Source organism: Schistocerca gregaria, chromosome 1 (assembly GCF_023897955.1).
Source record: "Schistocerca gregaria isolate iqSchGreg1 chromosome 1, iqSchGreg1.2, whole genome shotgun sequence".
Classification (NCBI taxonomy): Eukaryota; Metazoa; Arthropoda; class Insecta; order Orthoptera; family Acrididae; genus Schistocerca; species Schistocerca gregaria.
Window position 1 is genome coordinate 507,527,032 of NC_064920.1, and position 20,104 is coordinate 507,547,135.

At 44.2% G+C, this 20,104-nt stretch overlaps 1 protein-coding gene across 1 annotated transcript in view; it reads right to left on the reverse strand.

The window, feature by feature from the left end:
* Positions 1-20,104, reverse strand: part of LOC126354435 (phosphatidylinositol 4,5-bisphosphate 5-phosphatase A-like) — a 78,359-nt gene that overhangs the window by 48,391 nt on the left and 9,864 nt on the right. The window contains exon 4 of the mRNA XM_050004121.1: positions 14,810-14,957. Within this exon, the coding sequence (XP_049860078.1) occupies positions 14,810-14,957 (148 nt within the window). The remainder of the gene's footprint in view (positions 1-14,809; positions 14,958-20,104) is intronic.

The following is a 20,104-nucleotide window of genomic DNA, read 5'->3' on the forward strand; positions in this document are numbered from 1 at the left end:
AGCCAACACCAGGGGTAGCGAGTCTGGAAAGCTAAAAGTGCGTCGCAGGGTCACTAAGTTGGGGCAGTTCAATAAGATGTGAGCCACAGTCAACATCGATCCGCGATGACAGAGAGGGGGGGTCCTCACGACGGAGGAGATAACTGTGAGTCAACCAAGTATGGCTGATGTGGAGCTGGCATAGGATGACAGAGGCCTTATGAGAGGTCCAGGAGGACTGCCACAGAGTTGTAGAATCCTTAATCGCCCTGAGCTTGTTCGGCGAAGAAAGAGTGTGCCATTCTGCATCCCAAAGGCCCAAAACCTGACGATGTAATGCCAAGCGAAGGTCTATTCCCAGAATGCCAATAGCAAGAGATGATCTGGTGGTAGCTAACTTAGCCAATTAATCAGCAAGTTCATTGCCAGGAATCCCAACATGGCCTGGGGTACACATGAAAACCACCGAGCATCCATGTGGAGCAAGGAGAGAAAGGGAGTCCTGGACAGCGATGACCAATGGGTGGTGAGGGAAGCACTGGCCGATAGCATGCAAACTGCTCAATGAGTCATTACAGATAGTGAAGGATAGTCCTGAGCAGGAGCAGATATGGTCCAGTTTGCACAAGATGCCTACCAATTCTGCAGTAAAAACACTACAGCCATCGGGCAAGGAACGAAGTTCTGTGCATCGTGCATAGGTGTAAGCAAAACCAGTGTGGCCAGCAACAATTGAGCCATTAGTATAAATCACTTCTGAACCCTGGAATGAAATGAGGAGACAAAAGAATTGGTGGCAAAGAGCCATCTGAGGGACAGAATCCTTTGAATCGACTGAGAGATCAAGACAGGGTTGTGTCCAAGAGACGCTTCAAGGAAGGAGGGGTACGTGCGTGAGCAGAGAAGAGAAGCAATAAAGGGGATTGCTGGAGCTCAGAAAAGAGCGACTGAATGCTGACAGCCATGGTAAGCTCACATTGTGGCCGCCTCTGGGTTATCGTGTCTGAATAAAGGACATCACAATTAGGGTGCTTTGGGTTGCAGCAAATGTGGAGCGCATAAGATATCAGCTGTTGTTGGCGCGAAACTCGCAGTGATTGACTCCCTGCCTCTGCGAGAAGGCTAAGTACGGGGCTAGTCCGGAAGGCACCAGTCGCAAGTTCGACCCCACAGTGGTGGATGGGGTCTAGGATACATAGCGTAGTAGGCGATGCAGAACCATAGACAGGACTTGCATAGTCTAAACGAGACTGGAGCAATGCTTGATACAATCGCAGGAGAACAGATCGGTCTGCAACCCAGGTGGTATTGCACAGACACCTAAGCACAATGAAATGGGACCAGCACACCCTCTTCAGCTGGCAAAGATGAGGAAGCCATGTCAACTGGGCATCAAAGACCAGAGCCAAGAAGTGATGGGTGTCCAATACCTCGAGGGGCTGGCCATCGAGGAACAGTTCTGCATAGGGACGGACTGTACGGCGATGGCAGAAATGCATGTCATGTCTTGGCCGCCAAAAGCTGAAAGCCATGGGAGAGCACGCATGAGTGCACCCAGCAGATTGCCCCCTGTAGATGGCATTCTGTAGCGCCCATTATGGAGGAAGCGAGGTACATACAAAAATCGTCAGCATACACAGAGAGGGTCTCTGTCAGTCCAACAGCTGGCACCAGACTATTAATGGCTATGAGAAAGAGAGGGGTGCTCAGCATGGAACCCTGTGGAACCCCATTTTCTTGTTGATGGGGGAGTGCTGTAGGAGCAGCCAACTTGGACCCGAAAAGAGCGACAAGAAAGGAAGTTACGGATAAAAATGGGCAGAGCGCCATGAAGGCCCCATTCGTGAAGGGTGATGAGGATGTGGTAGTGCTGAGTGGTGTCATAGGCTTTATGCTGATAAAGAAGACTGCAAGGAGGTGTTGCCGATGTGCAAAAGCCGACCGGATAGCAGACTCCAGGTGCACTACGTTATCCACAATAGAGTGGCCACAGTGAAAACCATTTTGAGTTGATGATAAAAGGTCATGGGATTCAAGGATCCAAAACAGCCGCCGAGTCACCATGTGTTCAAGGAGCTTGCAGAGGGTGTTAGTAAGGCTAATTGGATGGTAGCTATCCATCTGAAGAGGCGACTTCACTGGCTTCAACACTGGAACAACAATGCTTTCCTGCCACTGGGTAGGAAAGACTCCCTCACTCCACAGACTGTCGAAGAGGGTCAGTATACAATGGTGGCCAGCCACTGATAAGTGTTAGAGCATTTGGTTATGTATCCGATCTGGTCCAGGAGCCGTGTCAAGACAAAGGGCAAGGTCGCTGGCAAATTCCCACTCGCTGAATGGAGCATTATATGGCTCCGAGCAGCGAGAAACAAAAGACAAAGGCAGTCGTTCTGAGTGCTCTTTCAGGAGAAGGAACATGGGCGGACAATGAGCCGATGCCGAAGCTTCAGCAAACTGTTGAGCGAAATTTTCTGCTGCAAAGTCCAGAGCAGTAAGGACAACAACCCGGGTGGGAGGACAGTGCCCAAAAATTTACCTGCGTTTTGCCCAGACTTGTGAAGAGGGGGTATGTGGTCCTATGGCAGCTACATATCGTTCCCAGTAAATCCGTTTCTGAAATTTGATTATGTAGTGGGCCTGGGTGCAGAGTCGTTTAAAGATCTGAAGAAGAACAGTAGAAGGGTGCCGCTTGAAGTGTTGAAGAGCACAGCGGCAGTCTTTTATGGCTGCAGCTATTTCCGGAGTCCACCAAGGGACCATCTTCTGGCATGGGGAACCTGAGGAAGAAGGGATTGCTGAAAGGATGGCAGCAGTCAAAGTCTGAGTAGATTCATCAACACTCATGGGGCAATACAGGGGGGATGGGAGCAGAGGAAATGGCACCCCAATCAGCCTTAGATATGGCCCACCTGGGAGGGTGACGGAGCGAGACACACTGAAGGAAGGTCAAAACAATCCGATAATGGTCGCTGTCACATAAGTCATTGTGGACTCCCCACTGAATGGAGGGAAGAAGGCCGAGACTGTACATGGAGAGGTCAATGGTAGAGAAAGTGCCGTGAGCCACACTTAAGTGTGTGGGAGCACCTGTGTTTAGTAAACAGAGGTCAAGCCCTGCCAGAACAGCTTCAACTCTCCTGCCCAGGGAAGAAGTCGTATGACTACCCCAAAGAGGGTTGTGGGCATTAAAGTCCCCTAATAGCAGGAAGGGAGAAGGGAGTTGTTGAAGAAGGGCGGTGAGGGCTTGGGATGTGGGCAGCCTGTCAGGTGGGAGGTAGAGACTACAGATTGTCATTGGAGTGGCCAGATGGACACTGACAACAATGGCTTCCAGCTGCAAACACCGCCAGAAGCCTGCAAAGGGCCAATTCGGTTCCAACAAAGCACGGAACCCACGAAGGGCAGGTGAATAAGAATTGACAAAATGGGTCTCCTGGAGAGCAATACAAGTGGCAGAGTAGAAGGAAAGAAGGTGATGCAAATACTCATTACAATTCGACTGGAGGATCCTCAAGCCAGAGTCCAAAGGGAAAGCGAAGGGATCGGAGTCGCCATCAGTCACCAATAAGGATGGGGTAATATCCACGTAGGTGGGGTCAGACTCTGATGGCTCATTGACTGGAGGAGGGGAAGGCTGCACCTCAGGGGGTACCGGAGGGGCCATGCCCTTGTTCTCGCACTTCTGCTTCTTCTCTTGGGAAGGAAGAGAAGGGCTGACTTCAGCGAGAATGGGCACGGAATTACACCGGGCAATCTTGGCGCCTACTGGCCGCAGATCGCACTGCCGATGTGGAGTAGTAGATCACCTTTCAGGGGGGTACCAGGAAAAGGAGTCCTGGGAGGGAGCTCCAGTACTGGCGGCTGCTGAAGGAGGGAAGCACTACTCCGGCAGGGAAGGGGAAGAAACACCCAAAGTGGTGGGTATTAGTAGTGACAAGGAGAGGGAGGGGGAGTAGGAGAGTGAGGAGGAGGATGAAGGCATGGCGCGAATGGAATGGAGCTGGGAGGAGGAGGACGTAGGAGGGGGAATGGACATAACAGAAGTAAAAGTAGAAGACAAAGACACGGAATGGAGCTGGTCATACTTTTGACGAGCCTCAGTGTAGGTGAGCCGATCTAAGGTTCTGTACTCTTGAATCATCCTTTCTTTCAAAAACATCGGGCATACAGGCGAGCATGGAGAATGATGTCCATGACAATTTACACACACTGGTGGGGGAGCACAGACACTCCCCTCATGGAGGAGGCACCCACAGTCAGCACAGAGGGAATCAGTGGTACAGCGGGAAGCCGTGTGTCCAAACCATAGCATTTGAAGCGTCTCATCGATGGTGGAATATAAGGTTTTACATCACACCGATACACCATTACCTTGACCTTCTCTGGGAGTACATCCCCCTCAAAGGCCAGGATAAAGGCACCTGTAGCAGTGTGATTGTTTGGAGGGCCTCACTGCACATAGCAGATAAAATGAACCCCTTGCCGCTCGAGGTGAGCACGGAGCTCCTCGTCAGTTTGGAGAAGAAGATCTTGATGGAAAATAATGCCGTGTACCGAGTTCAAAGATTGATGGGGTGTGACAGAGACTGAGACGTCACCGAGACGGTCACAAGCACACAGGGCATCAGATTGGGCAGCAGAAGATGTCTTTATGAGCAAAGCACCGGACCGCATTTTACTCATCTATTCCACTTCACCATACTTATCTTCAATCGTCTCCACGAAAAACAAAGGCTTGGTCACGGAAAAACTTCCGCCATCCGTCCTGGTACAAACTAGGTACCGAGGGAAAGGCTTCAACCCAAGCCGGCGAGCCTGACCCTCCTCCCAGGGGGGGTGGGGGGGGGGGCAGGGAGGGGAAGGCCGAAGGATCAGAAGGAGTGTCCTGTCTGCTACCACTCTTAGAGACAGCCACAGAATGGCCAGGATGGTGAAGCTTTTGCACTTCATGCGCCCTAGTACCACCCTCTCTGATCAGGGGCTTGCCCAGTGGGTGCCATCCAGCCACAGCAAGGGCCATCTGGCACAGCAGCCATTGCTGGGAGTACGGGTGCCCCAAAGTGATGTGCGTTGACTCCTGGGCATACACGAGATGTTAACAGCTCGGGTACTAGCGTTGTGATCCCTGTGGTTTCAAGGGGCTCAGCCAAGTGGATACTTAACAGCCCCATCACACAGACTGGCTACCACCCTGGTGACCTAGTAGGAGAGGGGCCAGGGTGCAAAGGGAAAGGGGGGAGAGGGGGAAGGTGGAGAGGAACCTGCACCTTGGAAGCTACGTAGGGAGTTCATCCCCAAATGGTTCACACTGAACGGAAAATTTTGGGAATGGAGGTCAAACCCCAAAGGGACCAAAAACACCGAAAAGGAGATGGAAACAGCAAACTAAACAATAGCACAGACCTAAACAAAGCCAGGAGGATAGCCAGGCCAACATAAAGAAGTCCGCTAAGAGGGAAAAGAGGGGGCAGGGACAAAGGAGTAAGGATAGGGAAGGAGAGGAACAGGGATGGTAATGCAGCCTGGAAAGGAACCAACACTGCAATAGCTCGGGGCCCCATGCACACCACACACGTACCCACAGGAAGACTGTGGGCCCCGTGGGGGGTTGAAGAGGAATGGACATCTCTAAAAAGAGCAATCACAGAAGTTGGAAAGAAAAACATGAATACCAAGAAGGTAACTGTGAAGAAATCATGAGTAACAGAAAAAATACTTTGAAGAAGCAATGATGAAAATAAAAAAGTTTAAGGAGTGGAATTAAAATTCAAGGTGAAAGGATATCAATGGTACAATTGACTGATGACATTGCTATCCTGAGTGAAAGTGAAGAATTACATGATCTCCTGAATGGAATGAACAGTCTAAAGAATACAGAATATGGATTGAGAGTAAATCAAAGAAAGACAAAAGTAATGAGAAGTAGCAGGAATGAGAACAGCAAGAAACTTTACATCAGGACTGATGGTTATGAAGTAGACGAAGTTAAGGAATTCTGCTACCTAGGCTGCAAAATAATCAGTGACGAATGGAGCAAGGTGGACATCAAAAGCAGACTAGCACTGGAAAAAAGGGTATTCCTGGCCAAAAGAATTCTACTAGTATCAAACATAGGCCTTAATTTGAGGAAGACATTTCTGATAATGTATGTCTGGAGCACTGCAATGAATGGTAGTGAAACATGGGCTGTGGGAAAACAAACGCAAGAGAATCGAAGCAGCTGAGATGTGCTACAAAGGAATGCTGAAAATTAATGAACTGATAGGGTAAGGAATGGGGGGTTCTACACAGAATCGGAGAGGAAAGGAATATGTGGAAAACACTTACAATGAGAAGGGACTGGATAAGACATCAGGGAATTTCCTCCAAGGTACTAGAGGCAGCTCTAGAGAGCAAAAACAGTAGAGGAACACAGAGATTGGAATACATCCAGCAGATAGTTGACAGGTTGCAAGTGCTACTCAGATGAAGAGGCTGGCACAGGAGAGGAATTCATGGTGGGTTGCATCAAATCATTCAGAAGGATGACAACTCAAACACAAGCCTCCTGCGTATTTTTTCACCTTACTCCTATGATTATCTGATGTAATAAACATTTGTTAAATAGATGTTCATGACACTGTAAGATTTTCTTTCCATTCTGTTCAAATTTATGAACACTATATTCAGTACTGATGATCAGTTATCTTGATATGTCGAATACCAATATTGTGAAACAGATCATCAAGCTACGCGAATTAGCAGAAGTTTCAGAAGTGGTAACACTGAGTTAGAATATTACATTATGCTTGCTAAATGCAGAATTGATAATACTGTACAGACTCACTACAGTTATATTCATTATGACTACCAAGTGTTGAGTGACCAACATATTAGTTCACAGGTTCATCACCAAACACTAACTGACTGAAATTTACATGATGAAATACTGAACAAGGAAGTCTGAGTTCACTTCTTGGCCCTGACTGACTGCTACTGTGTGCATGACACCTATTTATAGATGTGTGTATTACAGAAAGGTAAAATACAGTGTGTACATAAAGTACGGGAACACATTCAATTATTTATTGCACAAGAACCAAAAATTGTACAGGTATCATAAATATGCCATTTTGAAGAGAAACCCTGGAGGTTTTTTTTTTTTTTTTTTTTTTTTTCTTTTCATGAATACCACCACAGCACGGTCTGGTAATTTGCCGATAGTCAGCACTAGTCGCAAACACAGCTAGTTCAGGTTCAGAACAAGCTTTCAGTGTGTCGGAGTTCGACAAAAACAAGCGTGCTACAGCTGTCCAATGGATGTTTAGGACCAAGTATGGTAAGAAGCTATCAACAAGGAAGGCCATTTACCAATGGCACAACAAATCTGTTACGACGGGTTGCTTGTGCCCGGCAAAGAGAAGCAGACGTCCCAGAGTGACTGAAGAGAATGTGGAGCCCATACGAAAGACATTCATAAGAAGTCCAAAGAAATCAGTACATTGTGTATCCCGTGAACTCTAAGTGGCTCCAGTGACAGTGTGGGAAATCCTGCGACAGAAGCTGTCTATGAAACCAATAAAATTGGAGCTAGTGCAGAAGCTCAATGGCGATGACGACAAATGTTTTGAGTTTTGCTCACAGTTGCAACAACTAAATGAGGATGGGGATGGCATTGTTGACCACTTAATTTTTAGCAACGAAGCCAGTTTTCACACTAACGGGGAAAGTGAACAGGCATAATTCTCTAATCTGGGTACAAAGCATCCAAATGAATGCATTGAATTTGAGTGTGATTTCCCAAAGGTAAATGTTTTTTGTGCCTTGTCACACAGAAAACTGTAGGGGCCATTCTTCTTCGCTGAGAGCCCTGTCACTAGATATACCTATTTGGACATGTTGCAGCAATGGCTGATGCCTCAAATGCAATTGGACTCTCCATCTTTCAGCAGGATTGGGCTCAATCCCATTTCCATTGTGCAGTTAGTGGGTACCTGACCACACAGTGCGGCCGCATCGAAGGATCCACCATGCAACAGAAGCAGACAGCTGTTTCATGAAATGGCTTCCCCAATCACCAGATCTCACTCCATGTGACTTTTCTGTGGGGACACATTAAAGATCTGGTGTATGTACTGCCTCTACCATGTGATGCAGCAGAGCTCTGGGACAGAATACGGGAAGCAACTGCCATGCTGGAACTGGTATGGCAAGAATTTGATTACTGTACTGATGTCTGCCGGGTCACTCATGGTTCGCATATCGAATGTTTGTAAAAAAACTTTCAGAGTTTCTCTTCAAACTGCAGTATGTATGACATCTGTAAAATGTTTAGTTCTTGTGCAATAAATAATTGAAAATGTTCCTGGACTATAATTACACCCTGAACAGAACTATTAAACCTACTGAATGGATAGATTGTCTCTCACCACATAAACGAGACACCGAGTTGCAAACAGGCATGATGAAAAATACTGCTAAAATATTAAGCTTTGGCACAAAATCCTTCTGAAATACAAAACATACGCACATTCACCCAAGCACAACCAAGTCGTACATGGTTGTGTGCGTCTGTTTTTCTACTTCGGACAAAGTTTAATACATCTGCAGTCTTTTATACATTGTGTCTGTGACTCAAATCCCCCTCCCCCTGTATGTGATGAGTCGCTATCTATCCTTTCCCTACTTTTGTTATTCCGTTCAGGACTTTCCATTGTTTGGATTATTATGTTTTAGACAAAGGTGGAAGAAGTGAAAGATATGGATCTATAGTAGGAAATGAAGTAAACGTGTTTATAATTAGGGAATGGCAGAATAATTGGTGTCTATGAGGAAGAAGTTTTAATATGCAAGGGGATCCCTGAAGTTCATCAAGATCTTTCTACAAAATTGAATTTTTTAATTGACATAATTAATAAACTAGTATTATATTTTTGTAAAAGCATACATTTTTGGAAAGAATTCCATTTTAAGATTGGAAATTATAGATGCATAAATTTTGAATAGCAATAACTTTTGAAATATTAAGCTTTCGGACAAAGTAAAATGTTTGTTTGAAAGAAGAGAATGAGAGCTTTCAAAATTGCTATATAAATCTTAAAACAACGAATTTTAGCAGGCTTGAATTTTAATGTGTGCATGGTTCAATATTAAATTATAAATATTCCTTTAAACACAATGTTTGCATGTGAACTAAAGATATTATTGTCATCACCAAATGGCTATGAACAAGCATGAAAAATTAGTTATTTTATGTAACCATGGAATATGGTCTGGTAGTGAGAAAGAGAGAAGATGGAGCAAAATATTGGCATCAAGAATGGGTAAGAGCAAGTAGGATAATCTCACTTTTGTATTTTACAAGGCTTTTTCAGGATGATATTCAATTCACCTAACAAAAAGGTGGGAGGGCCCATTTCAATGAAGGGTATCTTTCAAATATTTGACTTTCTCATCTCTTGAATCTATATTCAGTTGGATGAAAGTAAAAATTAAGCTCCACAACAGAACAATAGCTAACAATGTATTCTTCTCCATTATTATCCATAAGAGGATTGATATTCCATAAATACTTTTCAGGTGCATACTGTGAATGCTCAACTCTCTTTTCAACAGTGCATTCTTATTTCTTTAACTCAGCTGATGAAAAGATTTATCCACAAAATTAATTAGAAGATGTTTCATTTCAATATCCTGTAAGCCACTCTAAATACTTTTTCTGAAGTAAGTAATAGTGCTTTAACATTAATAGCTGCATAAGAGGCAGTTTCCACACTGTTTTTTTTCTAATAATTTATTAATATATGCTATAGTAGGTGTAAGGTGTTTCCTTTTAGACTTGGGCAATAAGTATGAAGTGTACGTGATAAACTTTTCTTAGTTGAATGACAGTGTATCAGCTATTCAATGAAAATTTCGTTAGCAGCTCATTCAAAAATGATATTTCCTTTGCCATGTATCACAGTACTTGCAGCACATGAAACAAACTTGACCTTTTGCAGTATCTGATGGAAGATTGTTAATATTCATACAGAACTTAACAGGGAACCTTTAAGAACACCACATGCAGTTAGGTTCGTTATGTGAAGTGTGGCCATTAATTCAAGACACTTTCGTATCACTATCCTTCGTGATTTTACAGCAATTTCTGTTACACTGCAACTTTCGAATTTATTTAGTGCGCATGTACAAGGAATACATATGAAGAAACTTATAAGGTTTCATATAAAGCATGAAGACCTGTCAAGCACTTTGACAGCTGTATCTGCTCAATCTAATTATTCTTCCTCAATCGGTCTGGCTGTAAGCAGAAAAACTATATGCTTTAATAGAGAGGCATCAATCATCTTGTGATGAACTGTAATAGCACTGCACAGGATCAAACTTCTGATAATATACCAAAATTTTAAAAACATGCATAAAACAAATGTGATGTTTCAGTATGTCACCTTTTTCATCTCAGTCATACCACCCAACACAACCCCCAACTCCTGGTAGAGCTGCAGTGTTGGCACAGTGTAATAAGCCAGGAAAGTGTAGCGATGCAGTTTCAATGTGTACCTACAGTATCCTCCCTGGGTTCCACTGGTATGCTATACAGGAATTTATAGTGCGCTGCTGCCATCACCACCACAGACATGCAGGGTAAACAATATGAACATAAATACAAGCACATCATGTTTGTTGTCCCACAAGAGGTGCTGCAATTTGCACTGCAACCACATAATAGCTGATCATCGTGGAAGTATTCTTCTGTTGAGCAGCTGTAAAGAATACCACCCAGCCCATCAGAGCCAGTCCTTGCCAGGAGTCACTCTGGGGCATCATGCCAACTGCAAAGACTGGTCCCTCAATCTGATCTTCTGTAGATCAGCACTGTTGTCTCCTTGGAGTCATATCTGAGTCTTCAATCCAACCCTCATTTAATTACTGGCCGCTGACACCCTCACTTCGAGGCACACCCGAGCCATCCCTCTACATCTAGTCGAAGTTCTCCATGCTGGGCTTAACATCAGTCACACATGTTGTCTGTCTGTGTGCAACTAACCTTGCACCCTCCTCTGTCAGCCACCTCGTCAGTACATCTGAGGGAGCTATTTCTCCACAACGGCCACATCCACATTTGGCTGGCTATGAGCCTCCACCTTGCTGGTACATCTCTCCTGGATCATCCTCAAACCCTACTGCTCATCACTGATACAGATGCACCTTTTCCACCCTCGTAAGTATTTTCCTAGCACAGCATCAGTACCTACCAGTGGATTGGAACCAAGTACTGTGTATTCAAGTCTGAATGACTTGTTTTGTTGTATTCCATTTGAGTGTAAATAAAGTTCATAACTGTTTCTGCATGGGGCACATAATTTGACATGGCTCCCTCAGACACAGCACAAAAGTCTCTTACACATGAAGAAAGAGTCGTTCCAAACATAGCAATGTTCTGTCTTGCTTATGTGCCTACTGATGGCTTTGTACTTTAACTATCCGGTGAGTTGTTAACTTTACTTCTTCTGTTATCTAGAACCCACCAGCTGTTCCATTGTTGTTGTTGTGGTCTTCAGTCCTGAGACTGGTTTGATGCAGCTCTCCATGCTACTCTATCCTGTGCAAGCTTCTTCATCTCCCAGTACCTACTGCAGCCTACATCCTTCTGAATCTGCATAGTGTAGTCATCTCTTGGTCTCCCTCTACGATTTTTACCCTCCACGCTGCCTTCCAATACTAAATTGGTGATTCCTTGATGCCTCAGAACATGTCCTACCAACCGATCCCTTCTTCTGGTCAAGTTGTGCCGTAAACTTCTCTTCTCCCCAATCCTATTCAATACTTCCTTATTAGTTATGTGATCTACCCATCTAATCTTCAGCATTCTTCTGTAGCACCACATTTTGAAAGCTTCTATTCTCTTCTTGTCCAAACTATTTATTGTCCACGTTTCACTTCCATACATGACTACACTCCATACAAATACTTTCAGAAATGACTTCCTGACACTTAAATCTATACTCGATGTTAACAAATTTCTCTTGTTCAGAAACGCTTTCCTTGCCATTGACACTCTACATTTTATATCCTCTCTACTTCGACCACCATCAGTTATTTTGCTCCCCAAATAGCAAAACTCCTTTACTACTTTAAGTGTCCCGTTTCCTAATCTAATTCCCTCAGCATCACCCGATTTAATTCGACTACATTCCATTATCCTCGTTTTGCTTTTGTAGATGTTCATCTTATATCCTCCTTTCAAGACACTATCCATTCCATTCAACTGCTCTTCCAAGTCCTTTGCTGTCTCTGACAGAATTACGATGTCATCGGCAAACCTCAAAGTTTTTATTTCTTCTCCATGGATTTTAATACCTACTCCAAATTTTTCTTTTGTTTCCTTTACTGCTTGCTCAATATACAGATTGAATAACATCGGGGAGAGACTACAACGCTGTCGCACTCCCTTCCCAACCACTGCTTCCCTTTCATGTCCCTCGACTCTTATAAATCCCATCTGGTTTCTATACAAATTGTAAATAGCCTTTCGCTCCCTATATTTTACCCCTGCCACCTTCAGAATTTGAAAGAAAGTATTCCAGTCAACATTGTCAAAAGCTTTCTCTACGTCTACAAATGCTAGAAATGTAGGTTTGCCCTTCCTTAATCTAGCTTCTAAGATAAGTCGTAGGGTCAGTAATGCCTCACGTGTTCCAACATTTCTACAGAATCCAAACTGATCTTCCCCGAGGTCGGCTTCTACTAGTTTTTCCATTCGTCTGCAAAGAAATCTCTTTAGTATTTTGTAGCTGTGACTTATTAAAGTGATAGTTCGGTAATTTTCACATCTGTCAATACCTGCTTTCTTTGGGATTGGAATTATTATATTCTTCTTGAAGTCTGAGGGTATTTCACCTGTCTCGTACATCTTGCTCACCAGATGGAAGAGTTTTGTCAGGACTGGCTCTCCCAAGGCCGTCAGTAGTTCCAATGGAATGTTGTCTACTCTGGGGGCCTTGTTTCGACTCAGGTCTTTCAGTGCTCTGTCAAACTCTTCACGCAGTATTGTATCTCCCATTTCATCTTCATCTACCTCCTCTTCCATTTCCATAATATTGTCCTCAAGTACATCGCCCTTGTATAGACCCTCTATATACTTCTTCCACCTTTCTGCTTTCCCTTCTTTGCTTAGAACTGGGTTTCCATCTGAGCTCTTTATGTTCATACAAGTGGTTCTCTTATCTCCAAAGGTCTCTAATTTTCCTGTAGGCAGTATCTACCTTACCCCTAGTGAGATACGCCTCTACATCCTTACATTTGTCCTCTAGCCATCCCTGCTTAGCCATTTTGCACTTCCTGTCGATCTCATTTTTGAGACGTCTGTATTCCTTTTTGCCTGCTTCATTTACTGCATTTTTATATTTTCTCCTTTCATCAATTAAATTCAATATCTCTTCTGTTACACAAGGATTTCTACTAGCCCTCGTCTTTTACGTACTTGATCCACTGCTGCCTTCACTACTTCATCCCTCAAAGCTACCCATTCTTCTTCTAATGTATTTCTTTCCCCCATTCCTGTCAATTGCTCCCTTATGCTCTCCCTGAAACTCTGTACAACCTCTGGTTCTTTCAGTTTATCCATGTCCCATCTCCTTAAATTCCCACCTTTTTGCAGTTTCTTCAGTTTTAATCTACAGGTCACAACCAATAGATTGTGGTCAGAGTCCACATCTGCCCCTGGAAATGTCTTACAATTTAAAACCTGGTTCCTAAATCTCTGCCTTACCATTATATAATCTATCTGAAACCTGTCAGTATCTCCAGGCTTATTCCATGTATACAACCTTCTTTTATGATTCTTGAACCAAGTGTTACCTATGATTAAGTTGTGCTCTGTGCAAAATTCTACCAAGCGGCTTCCTCTTTCATTTCTTTGCCCCAGTCCATATTCACCTACTACATTTCCTTCTCTCCCTTTTCCTACTACCGAATTCCAGTCACCCATGACTATTAAATTTTCATCTCCCTTCACTATCTGAATAATTTCTTTTATTTGATCATACATTTCTTCAATTTCTTCGTCATCTGCAGAGCTAGTTGGCATATAAACTTGTACTACTGTAGTAGGTGTGGGCTTGGTATCTGTCTTGGCCACAATAATTAGTTCACTATGCTGTTTGTAGTAGCTTACCCGCATTTCTATTCATTATTAAACCTACTCCTGCATTACCCCTATTTGATTTTGTGTTTATAACCCTGTAGTTACCTGACCAGAAGTCTTGTTCCTCCTGCCACCAAACTTCACTAATTCCCACTATACCCAACTTTAACCTATCCATTTCCCTTTTTAAATTTTCTAACCCACCTGCCTGATTAAGGGATCTGACATTCCACGCTCCGATCCGTAGAACGCCAGTTTTCTTTCTCCTGTTCCATTATGATACAAAAATACATTACAAACAGTAATGCAACTGCTGTTATACTGCAACAGAAGTGCTGTTTGGCCACAGGCTGGTAGCTGCAGACAAAACTAAACTAGTTATCCAAAGTAGTCTAATCTCAGGAAATCAAGAAGTAGCAAGCCCAGTATGCAGATGATGGGATATTAATGTATCATCTTTCAAGTGTGGACACTATTTCTGCAAAAATTATATACTAAAGGATGATCAAAGTTCTTATTTCAGAAATTAACAGGTATGTACAAGAATGAGTTAACAATGAAATTATAGTTTACTAAATTAGAAGACAAAGGTGCACCAAATGAAGTCGTGAATAATGTCAAACATTTTAGTAATAGAATCATTGACAAACCAATTCTCCCATTTTAAATATATCTCAGCAAATAAAAGAAAATGGCTCTTACCCAGATACCTCCTAAACCAGTTTTTGTGTACTGTGTCTCCATATCTCTCACGTGCAGCAAATGTTTTCTAAGGCAAAACAAACTTAGAAGAATCCCTTGGAGTCTTATGGTCTTCACCTTTATGTAGTTACGTTTTGTTAATACATCTCTAAAAATAAAAAAATAATACAATTACAGCATTAATGATACTTAACATTACTCTTTAATAGTTATTCCAACAGGCACAGTTTTTCAAATTGTTTGAAGTATAAGTAATTAGTAAATAACTGTGCCTACATTGCAGACATGAACTGTAAGTCACAAAATTCAGCATTATTTTTATATTTGATTTATTTCATAGTTTTATAAAGAATAGGGTAACGAAAATAGTAAAAACTGGCTGTGGCTTACTCATGATAACTGGTGAACATCAGTTATCAGTGTCATGACAAATATTAATAGCGAAAAACACGCACACGCACGCACGCACACACACATGGACGGAGAAGATGGATGGAGGGGAGGGGGGGGGGGAGATAGATTTTGTACACTTCTCAATATCAATTTCACAATCACATGACACAGCATTTTAATTACTAACTAATGCATTCCTCTATGGTGCAGCTATAGCTGAAAAACATAACATATGGGATAAATTAAGACAGGACATAAAGAATAAGACAGAGTACCACACAAGCACTGAATTCATAGGTCAGCAGTAATATCAGTTAGAAGAATAAAATACTAACAAAACATTGGTTAAGAGTGAAATTTGCTGACTAAAGTAAAACAAGCAATAGTGATAATTATAAATACAGTATCTAAATAAATTAAAAAATTTATTGTTCTTTTCTTGGTTCAACAAACTCTTCTTTTGTCTCTCTTTTATCCTGTCACGTGTTGCTTTTTCACCTTCCTTGTTTCACCTGTAGTTCTGTTTAATTCTTCTTCCCTCAGAAGTCTATTCCAATATTCATCTCCATGTTTTCCAGAAAATTATGGATTTGCCCTTAATATCTGTCATTTTTGATACATGTAAGCCCTTTCCTACTGTTCCCCTCCCCCTAAAGAAGTGCTCCAGGACAATCTTATTCTTATATAATTTTTGTTCTAATAGTAAGTAGCCCTCCAGAGACATGCAGAAATAAAAATCCACACAATCATTTGAATTTGCTCATCACTGACTATTTTCTCCTACTTTAACGTGACATTTATCATTATTTTATCTCAGGCTGGGTTCTGCTGCTGACAAATGGGATGGAACAATGCATAAACTGGAGTACCAAGACTTGTCTTTTTTTCCTGTAACCCTTGACTTGGATAGATAAAGCCAACAGCTCCTCAAAGATCTATCTGATTTGACAGCAAGGAAAACATTCAGCTAAACAGTTGTTCTGCTACTACCAGTACTAAATAAACAGCTTGTTTCAGAGGAGATTTAGCCAATCAAACGTTCATTGATAGTTAGGCCTTAACACTACCTATGATGGTTGTTCAAAAATTTATCTATGAGCTTCCTGGAGTTGGTGCAAGTATATCAAGTAGTGCCAGCAACTTGGTCCCATGACAGGATACAACCATGTACCAGCGATGGTAATTACCTCGTAAGTATGGAATGACACTGGAAATGATTCTGGCAGACAAGCACATTGGCTTTCTATTCTCATTAAATTTATGGGTGGCAAGGAGTGACAGTAATAAAGAAGGCAACAAAACAGAATTCCAGGGAATTTAAGTCAACTCAATGGTCTGCAAATTATGACGGGAGGAACATGATGGTAAAAGTTGTTATCTTTAAGATCAAGCCACCAAATGTCCACAATAAGCATTCCCCTGATAACTGGAATCACAGTCCTATTTATTATTTTTTATGAACAGTAAAATTGGACTAATTTTGTGGCACAAACTGAACTTCAACATTAGCAAAATAGTTATCCAAAAAATTAATTTCCCCATGTAACTTGGCTTTAAAAGATGCCAGAATAAGTTGGTTGGTTGGTTGGTTGATTGGGGTTGAAGGGGCCAAACAGCAAGGTCATCAGTCCCTTGTTACAAAGACGGTCAGTTCCGACAGAGGGACAGCTCAGAAGAGTCAAAAACGATAAAGGTAAAAGGTAAAAGGTAAAAGGCTAAAAAAGTGCAGTTGTGTTGTCAATGATAAAAACACAAGGAGGGAAGTCAGTAAATGGGCAAACTCAAGAGAGGAAATATCCCACCTGTGAAGCAGTACAAGCAAGACCACATGCTATTTAAAAGCGTTCAACCGCCAGAGTGTAAAAGGGCGGATTGTAAAAGGGATTAAACAAACCTAAAAGGCGATAAAAACAGTAAAAGGGAAAAAAGAAGGAACATGGCCAGGGAGGGGAGTCAGGAATCTCCAAGCACAGCCTACAGTGGGAGACATCCCAACCCTCACCGCCCTGCCCCTACTCCAGAGGGAGATGAAAATCCTTAAAACTGAGAATAAAAACCACTTTCACGGAGGAAACTGAGAACCAGTTCAACCATCCGGGAATTGTCTGCTAATATTAAGGGTAAAGTGCAGGGAAGTCTGTACTTAGTACGCAGAGCTAAAAGAAGGGGGCATTCCACCAAAATGTGGGCCACTGACTGGAAAGCTCCACAACCACAAAGTGGGGGTGGCTCACCACGCAAAAGAAAACCATGGGTCAGCCTGGTATGGCCGATGCGAAGACGACAGAGGGTGGTTGAGTCCTTTCGCGAGAGGCGTAAGGAAGAACGCCATGGGACAGGTGTCACCTTAATCGTACGAAGTTTATTAGACAAGGAGGTAGCCTCCCAGGATGTGGCCCATGATTGCGCAAAGTGGGATTTGAGATGAAGCCGTAAATCCGCCACAGGAGGAGTGACAGGGAATGGGGGGTAAGAGACTGCTCCCCCAGCCAAACGATCAGCAAGCTCATTTCCTTGGATGCCCACATGGCCAGGGACCCAAAGGAAGCTAACAGAACAAGCAGCATGGTGGAGATCAGCGAGATGGTCATGGATGGAGGAGACCAAGGGATGACGGGAGAAACACTGGTCAAGTGCCTGAAGGCCACTCATTGAGTCTGTACATAACAAAACGCGATTGAGCTTGGACTGTTTAATAAAGGCCAGGGCCCGGGAGACCGCCATCAATTCCGCAGTGAACACCCCACATGCATTTGGCAGGAGATGATTTTCCATGCCTACAGAGGAGGTGAAGGCATAGCCCACACGATCAGCAGATTTAGAGCCATCAGTGTAAAAAACAACAGCATCCCGAAACTCAGATAAAATGCGGCGGAAAAAACAACGGAACACCATCGGGGGAACGGAATCTTTCGGACCTCGGCAGAGATCCATCCGAACTCGGGGCCGAGGAACTAACCAAGGAGGTGTGTTGGGGAGGGAACGTGGGATACAGGAAAAGGAAGGAAGCTGAAAATCACGGCGAAGAGACGCTAGGCGGAGCCCAACCGGTAAACCCGCCCGAGGGCGGGAGTCAGGTGGGCGACTTCCTTGGGCAGGGAACAGGATAGAATAGGAAGGATGAGTGGGAGAGGAACGGACAGCGATTGCATACGAAACCAGAAGCTGGGAGCGCCGAACGGAAAGGGGGGGGATCCCAGCCTCAACCAGGAGACTATCTACAGGGCTAGTCGGGAAGGCACCGATGACCAAACGGATACCACGATGGTGGACCGGATCCAAGAGGTGCAATGTAGAAGGGGCAGCTGAACCGTAAACTTGACAACCATAGTCCAAGCGAGACAACACTAAGGCCCGATAAAGGTGGAGGAGAGTGGAACGGTCAGCACCCCAAGAGGTGTGGGCAAGGAAGCGAAGGACGTTTAGTTTACGGAAACATCCTATCTTCAGGCGTCTGATATGAGGCAGCCAAGTGAGCTTGTTGTCGAAAAGAAGGCCAAGGAAACGAAACTGTGGGACCACAGGTAATCGTTGTGCATTGAGATAGAGCTCTGGATTGGGGTGGACTGTCACACGGCGACAAAAGTGGACCACTCGCGATTTTAAAGGAGAAAACTGAAATCCGTGTGAGATGGTCCATGCAGAGGCACGCCGTATAGCACCCTGGAGCTGACGCTCTGCAGCGGCCATCGAAGAGGAACTAACCCAAATGCAGAAATCATCCACATACAGAGCAGGAGTGACCAAAGGACCGACGGAGGCCACAAGTCCATCTATAGCAATGAGGAACAGAAGTACACTCAATACGGAACCCTGAGGGATGCCATTCTCCTGGGTTCGCGGAGAACTTAAAACTGTACCAACCCTAACCCTAAACGAACGATGAAACAAGAACTGGCGGATAAAAATCGGGAGTGGGCCCCGAAGACCCCACTCATGAAGTGTAAGTAAGATATGATGGCGCCAAGCCGTATCATAGGCCTTGCGAAGGTCGAAAAATACAGCAACCAAATGGCGGCGTTGGGAAAAGGCCTGCCGAACTGCGGATTCCAAGTGAAGTAAATGATCGATCGGAGACCGTCCCTCTCGAAAGCCACACTGGTAAGGGGACAACAGACGCCGAGATTCGAGGACCCAAGTGAGCCGACGGGCTACCATCCGTTCAAGTAACTTACAAACAACGTTCGTCAGACTAATTGGCCGATAGCTGTCGACGAACAGGGGGTTCTTACCGGGCTTAATGACGGGAACCACGATGCTATCCCTCCATTGAGAAGGGAAGTCACCCTGGAGCCAAATACGGTTAAATACCCGGAGAAGATGTCGCTGTTGTGGAGCACTGAGATGTTGAAGCAGTTGGTTATGAATGAAGTCTGGGCCAGGGGCCGTATCATGAGAAGAGGAGAGTGCGGAATGAAGTTCCCATTCAGTAAAAGCGTCGTTGTATGATTCCGACTGGCTGGGGGTAAAACATAAGGCGGAAGCTTCGGCCCGCTGTTTCTGGGGAAGGAAAGCAGCCGGATAGGAGGCTGATGCCGACGCTGTTGCAAAATGGGTCGCAAGGTGTTCCGCGAGAATCAACGGGTCCGTGCAAAGGCCATCCGGGAGGTGAAGACCCGGGAGGGTAGACTGCCGATGGCAACCTTGGAGAGAGCGAAGTGTAGCCCATACCCGCGACAGAGGGACAGCAGAACCGAGGGAAGAAACAAAGCGTTCCCAACACATCCGTTTGCTCCGTTTGATTAAGTAACGGGCCCTTGCGCGAAGGCGTTTAAAGGTAATAAGATTGGCAACGGATGGATGCCTCTTAAGGTGTTGCAAAGCTCGACGGCGATCACGGATGGCAACGGCAATGTCCGAACTCCACCAAGGGACCTGCCGGCGGCGAAATGGTCCAGATGA